General features: G+C 45.8%; 1 protein-coding gene across 1 annotated transcript; it reads right to left on the bottom strand.

Moving 5' to 3' along the window:
- Positions 1-2,190: 2,190 nt before the first annotated feature.
- Positions 2,191-5,007, bottom strand: elovl3 (ELOVL fatty acid elongase 3). The gene is made up of 4 exons (XM_015377514.1): positions 4,866-5,007; positions 3,539-3,670; positions 2,963-3,114; positions 2,191-2,772 (listed from the first exon to the last, which is right to left on the bottom strand). Exons 1-4 carry the CDS (start codon positions 4,961-4,963, stop codon positions 2,351-2,353), a joined length of 804 nt encoding a protein of 267 aa, XP_015233000.1. The 5' UTR covers positions 4,964-5,007; the 3' UTR covers positions 2,191-2,350.
- Positions 5,008-6,761: the final 1,754 nt, after the last annotated feature.

Raw genomic sequence — 6,761 nt, 5'->3', positions numbered from 1 at the left:
TGTAACAAAGTCTCAGAAGCTTTTAAAGAAAACTTTAATTTTCTCAATAGAATTAAATTAAAAAGACAGAAAATAAGTTTCTAAGTTCCTGTTTCCTTCTCGGCTTGTTTTTCCACAGTCCACGCCTTTTATGAAATATTTCTCTTGTTTTTAAAAAGTACAAAAACCTGTTTAAAATGGAAAAGCAGATATTAGTTTTATTAAAGGCTCATCTAATATTTAGCCGGACTGTGGGATGAAATGGCTGTTTGGATTTATAAGGCTGCAGATTTAAAATGAACCAAATGTCTAATGCTGCGTTCAGACTGTAAGCAGCAGGAGCAGCTGGTTTCCATGCAAAGTCACTGGTTGACCAGCATCAACACCCAGCAAAAGGTTAGAGCAGCGTGTTTAGAGCAGCAGGAGAAGCGCCTCATGAGCTTCTGAGGTGAAACATTGACCTTTATCTGCTGGACACGCCTCATCAACCAATGAGAGAAGCTGATCTGGGAGCTGGCAGGGAGTCAGACGCAGCACTGCTGATGCAGAGCGCTATGATCACTTCTCTGAAACAGTTTATTAACGTCTGAATTAACTTCAAATGTAAAACAAAGTCAAACCAGAGCAGATTGGGACTGAAAAGACAAAAGTTTAATATTTTCAGCTGAAAATCATTTTCAAGACTTAATCCTGAGGATTTTTAACTTTGCTGTTCTGAACCGTGGGCTGATGGACGATCCAGGGACGGTTTATTTAGAGACAGTAATCCCTGCATATATCGCTACCCGGCTGGATTACTGTAACGCCCTTCATTTAGGGGTTAGTGCCTCTAATATTGCTCAACTCCAGAGCGCTAAACGCTGCAGCACGTCTTTCATCCTTCACTCGTAAATATGAGCAGATTAGCCCCATTTTAGCCTGATTCCACTGGCTCCCTGTTCATTTTAGGATTACTTTAAAGGTGTTTTGTTTTTAAGTCTCTCCATGGTCTTGCTCCATCTTATCCAAGTTGCTGCACCTTCATACACCCGCCCGTTCACTCAGGTCAGCCAATCAGCTGCTTCTTCAGGGGCCAAAAACTGAAGTGGTTCTCTGTGGATCCACCTTACATTGCAAATTAAATTGTTTAATTCTTTGATTTTAAATCGTTCTTAAGAACCAATCTTTGCTTTGGCTTTCTAAACTGTGCGAGAAGTTGATTTTAGATTGTGATACATTTTAAATTTTATTTTCATTATGGAAGAGGATTAGGGCCACTGAAAAAATAAAAAGTTAAGTTTAAATATTACGGTTTAATATGGGGAAAAAAAAAATCTCAGAATTCTGACAGTTAACAAACATGTTAGCATCAAGCCGTAGCCATGTCTGTTTTAGAGACTAGCTCTCTGGTTTTAATGACCTTCTGATCTTCCATAAATCTAGAAATAAACCCTTAGGCACAGAAATAGTCTAATTCCATCATTTCCCACCAATGTGTTCCTGTTTCTCCCAAACTACTGAAGCTGAGTGCTCCACAGCTCTGCCTTCATGGCACCCATCTACATCAAGATCCACAATTCTGAGATTAAAGTCAGAATTCTGACTTTTCCTCATATTATACTGAAATAAAGTAAAAAGCAGTTATTTTTTTAAGTGGCCCTAATCCTCTTCCATAGATTATAGATTTAATTTTATCTTTTATGCGTCTTTGTTGTGGTGTTTCAGTGAACAGCACTCTGGTCCTTGTAGAAATTTTAAAGTTCTTTATAAATAAAGTTGGACTGTAGAGGGCGCCATCGCTACAGGGAAACGTTTCCAGCTAATCACATTTAAAACAAACCCTCAGAAAACAGGCAGACTGAGGCCATATTGGACCCAGACGGTTCCGTTCAGGTCCATTTGGAGCCAAATGTCTGAATATCTACGGGTTTTAAAAACTCAGAACCAGAACTTACAAATGTAAAAACTTATTTTATTACATTTCATTAAATAAACGAGCATAACCCCCCCCCCTTCCAGAGAACAGCCTTAGTGCAGTGAGATCTGAGGTTCATCATGGTGACCAGAACTCTGACCCGGTTCTACAGTCACTTCAGAACCGCCTCCAACGGAGGCCGCTTTAAGGAACGTCCAGGTGAATCAGGAGGCCTCCAGCAGCCAATCAGGATCCTTCATACCTCTGAACAGGAAACAGTGTGAGGGGAGGGGGGGGTGACCCGACCAGTCATCTGACCCGCTAACAGGTATCATGCTCGGATCAACGAGTTCAGAACAAATAAATACAGAAAGAAAAGGGGAATTTTCTGACCCATTTGGATCAGAACCGGAGCTCCTTCAGTCCATAAAACACATAAATAAACATTTAGCTTCTTCTGGACCCGGTCCAGCGGCCTCACTGGGTCTTGGCCTTGTCGGCGCGGCGCAGGTACGTCTGGTAGAAGAAGTTGGAGAAGAGCAGCAGGTAGCTGAGGTACATGAGCGTGGCCCAGGTGATGTTATCGACGCGCGACGGACAGTCGCCCTGCTGCATCCAGCGGTAGACCAGCCCGCTCACCGTCAGCCCCATGACCATCTGGGCGATCTGGGTGCTGGTGATGAGCACGGCGAAGGGGCGGGGCACGCGCAGGCCGGCGGCGCGCGCTGCGTAGTAGCTGTACATGAGGGCGTGCACGCCGTAGTTCATGGTCATGAACCAGCCGCCGCCGGCCACCATGTCCTTGTAGGAGTACCAGGAGTAGAGCAGCACTGTGATGTGGTGGTACCAGTGCAGGAAGAGCAGCTTCTGCTTCCGCAGCACCACGAAGGCTGTGTCACCTTGGAAACGGGACAGAAACCATCGTTAGCCATGACTCAGCAGGTCAACCTCAGAACCACCCGGTCCTCGAAACGCCGGAAAAGTTCTGATGTTTGTTTTCAATCTACCACCAAACATCCAGAACTTCCAACCCAGTAGAACCTCCACCTTGAAGGTTCTGATGGGGTCCGAACCCCCAGGATTACTCACCCAGTTCTGGAGCTTTGCTGAGGACGAAGGCGTAGGCCCAGAACTTGCTGACGGGTCCGTTGTAGAAGCTCTGGTCACAGATGGAGCATCTGAAGCCGCTGGACCTCAGGATGTGGATCATGTAGGAACCGGTCCGAACCGCCCCGATGATGCTGCCAACAGAAATGATCCATCAGAACCCGGAGAGCTTCAAAAGAATGTTTGATGACAGAGGTCAGAACCGGTCCGACTGCCGAGCCCCTGCCCTGCCCACTGGCAGCGCAGGACCAGTCCGGCTTCCAGTGGAACTGAAACCTGGACCCGTTTGGGGCGGGGGGGGGGAGCTGGTTCCAAACTGATGGCTGCACCTCCACCCGCTCCAAACAGACCACACCCATCTAGCAGGTGAAACTGGTTTCCATGGAGACGCACAGCAGACATTCTGACTCCTCAGGTCAGGAATGCATGATGCAATGCAAGGCATGCTGCTGGTTACCATGGAGACTGGTTCTGGCTGGATGGACTTTGGTTGCAGCAGGTGCGCTGCTCCCACAGGTCCCGGCAGAGCCGTGCAGCTCTATGCTTCTGGTGTCTTACCTGAAGATGGCCAGGCTCAGCGACCAGAGCACCAGCGGCAGCCGCAGGTTCAGTTTGGGTCGAGGCTTCATGTAGTGCTGGCCTCCGAACACCAGGGCGGCGTAGAGCGCGCTGAACATGAAGGACTTGCTCCTGCAGGACAGAAAGACATTGATGTTAAAACCCAGATGGTTGGGAGCCGCTTCAACCAGCAGGTTCTTCTCCAGCTGCTGGCCTTCATAAGCAGCAGCTCTGGGAGAACTGCTCCACCGTAGGGACACTGAGGAACGTTATCGCAGATCCTTCCTCCCTGCAGGCCCGATGACGGTTCTTAAAGCTTGGCTCAAAATCAAAGTGACCTTTAGATTTTTCCAGCATCTTCTCCAACTTTAATTATTTTGTTTTTCATCTTTCATCAGCCTGAAGGACAATAAAGAACATTTCTACTGATTGGTTCTGAGATGGTCCACCTGACAGCAGTAACCATGGAGACCATGATGTTTTCCATGGAGAACCTGTTAAACTCCTTCTCCTCTGGCTCCACCTTGTTGACCGACTGATGTCACACCCAAAGCGCCATTAAAGGATCAGTAGAAACTGTTTTTAATCCTGTTCATCAAAGTTGGGCGGGTCGCATACCTGAACTTCCAGAACATTCCCTCTTGGTTTCATCATCATGGCCAGGAACCAGACTGACCTGATCCACGAATCATAACAAACCGTGCCTCTGACGTCACGGCGTCACCTGCACTCCACCTGCAGCCTCCCTCTGACCACACGTGTCAACCCAGGCTCTTTAATCCGCCCCTCCCCAAACTCCATTCATAAATCAGACCGGTTCCAGATTCGCAGCGGATCTGAACTCTGATAGATTTTCAACAAACGAAATTTAAAGTGTTTTTGAATGACTGACATCAGATCTTCTAATCGGCTGAATCAGATGGCAGAGGAAGATCTCTGGAGTCCAAGAAACACGCAGAACGCATGACTGGATCATTGAATCTGTGCGTCTGTAGCAACAGTTTCACTGGACTGGTTCCCATTAAAAACAGACCAGTTTCAGTGAAACTCTGCTTCAAAACGACCCGTTTGAAGAGAAATGGGTCAGCCGGAACCACCCTGGACCGGATGGGTTTCCGAACCTCCCGAATCGCTTTACACAGATATTCTGAATCAGAGAGATTATCGGGATTATTTTAAATGGCGGGTTTTCTAAATGGAATCTGGGAATTTTTCATCTTTTCAGATTAGAAAAAAAAATCCCGCGGTGTTCCAGATGTTATCGCTCTTCTGGGTCGTTTTAAAGTCTGTCGGTACCTGAGGACAGGTGGGTTCTGGAGCAGCTCACCAGTTCTCCTGCATCCACCGGATCGCTCCGCGCTCATCGAACCGCCTCTCGAAGCCGAACGGGGACGGCAGGAGCTCCGTGTCGTTCATCTCCATCATCTTCACCGAAACTTTATTTAGAAACTCAGCTGAAAGCCTCTTCCTCCTCACTGTCTGCCCCTCACCTGCCCGCTGCTTATAAAGCCTAGGGGGCGGGGCCTACAGGTGAGGTCCTGGATCAGATCAGAACCTGCAGAGTTTCTAACAAACATCTGAGCTGGAAATAAAGCTGGAGGTGTTTCTATCTAAACTTTATTAGCCAGCTTTCCAACTTTATTCTTCATTTTTAATATTGTGTTTATTTGAATCATTTTTGTTCGCTTTAATTAATCGTTTTTATTGTTTTTTTAATTAGATAAAATCTGCTGTTTACTTCTGCATAATTAGAACCAAAGACTGTATTTCTGCAGATGATCTGTAGAGAACATGGAGGGACATGGAGGGACATGGAGGGACAATAATAAAAGTTTATTCAGAAAATGTAATTTATGGATGAATGAATGAATTCAATGTGGGTGAATGAATGGGGGTGGGGGGATAGTGGGTTGGAACATTAACTGTTTAAATGTCCTTTGCTGTGATTTATGTTCATTTAATGTATGATTACAGGAAGAGGAGAAGCCATCTTAGATCTGCTGCAGATGTTTGTTGTCTTTAGTTGTGCTGAAATATTTCAGAGGGAAAGTAGGTCAGAGTTGCTGGTTTGACAGAATGTGCAGAATGTCAGGCGGGTCCAACCTTCAGAGACCTTAACGAGGAGCAGCAGGACTCAATGAGGTCAGCGAGGAGGAATCCAGGTGAGACCGGCTAACCAAACAGAACAGAACGGCTGCTGTTCAGGTAAACAGTGACGTCAGAACCAGGTAATGGAGACCAACAGGAAGAGCAGGCTGAGGAACACGCTTCCTCCTGGAACGCCGTGACCTCCATCAGACACCTTCATCTCAGAGCTCCACCCTGACTGGTTCCAGGAGTCTAGAAACCTGCAGCTATACTGGATCCTGATCTCCAGGCGTTTCTAGAGGACCAGGACGTCCTCAATCATCTAAACTTTGCCTCAGAGATTCAGGAACTGGGGCTGTGATGTCATCATGATCACAGATTTTTTAATTGTTAAAGATAAATTCCTTAAAACATCAGAGGTTCTGGGTCAGTTTATCAGAAATCAGTGATTATTGATAAATAATCAGGAAACTGACGGGAGTCACATCAGTGACATCATCAGGGAACTTCTTTACGGTCCTCAGAGGTTCATCCCCTGATCTCTATTCAGTGGATTGCTGATTGCCCAAAAAAAAGTGAAGCTGCCGTCCGCCATATTGGTACTCCCCACTTCCACAGAGATGCTCAGTAAAATGCCTCCCTGTTTAGCATTTAGCTGCATAAACCAGCAGTTTTCTGTCTGCAGGAAGACGTTCCACTGGTCATTTCCCAGTCAGTGGATGAACTAAGCAATAAATCCATCTATAGCCGATGGATCCTATAGTTTAGTCTGTAGACTAACATTAGTCTCAGACTGACTGGAAGACATTGACTGAGTTAACCACTGACATTGGGTCTAAGGTTAGAAAATAGAGGAAATATCAAGTAATTCACTGTGAAATGTTAATGCAGTCATTCTTTATTTACCCCATTGATTTTCAATGGTTACCCCTGGTATACAGCATGATGCATGCAGTACTTTAGAAACATACTACAGCAGTAACAGACGCGTACTTGTAATTCAGTATTGATGTAAAATCTTCAAATTAAATGTAATAACCATAGCAATATCATCAGTAGATGTCTATTTGTCATTTGTTCCTTATGTTCCTAACAGAGCACTTCGCTCTCAATCTGCAGGTTTACTAGTGGTTCC

The sequence above is a fragment of the Cyprinodon variegatus genome, unplaced genomic scaffold (assembly GCF_000732505.1).
Source record: "Cyprinodon variegatus isolate N-32 unplaced genomic scaffold, C_variegatus-1.0 Scaffold156, whole genome shotgun sequence".
In the NCBI taxonomy this organism is placed as follows: domain Eukaryota; kingdom Metazoa; phylum Chordata; class Actinopteri; order Cyprinodontiformes; family Cyprinodontidae; genus Cyprinodon; species Cyprinodon variegatus.
The sequence above is the reverse complement of the archived record's forward strand: the minus strand, read 5'-3'. Positions and strand labels throughout refer to the sequence as shown.

Coding starts and splice junctions, on each gene's coding strand:
- elovl3 (XM_015377514.1), bottom strand. CDS start 4,963: ATGATGGAGATGAACGACACGGAGCTCCTGCCGTCCCCGTTCGGCTTC. Junction 3,671..4,865: donor CGGTGGATGCAGGAGAACTG/GTGAGCTGCTCC, acceptor TCTGTCCTGCAG/GAGCAAGTCCTTCATGTTCA. Junction 2,773..2,962: donor CAGCAAAGCTCCAGAACTGG/GTGAGTAATCCT, acceptor CCCGTTTCCAAG/GTGACACAGCCTTCGTGGTG.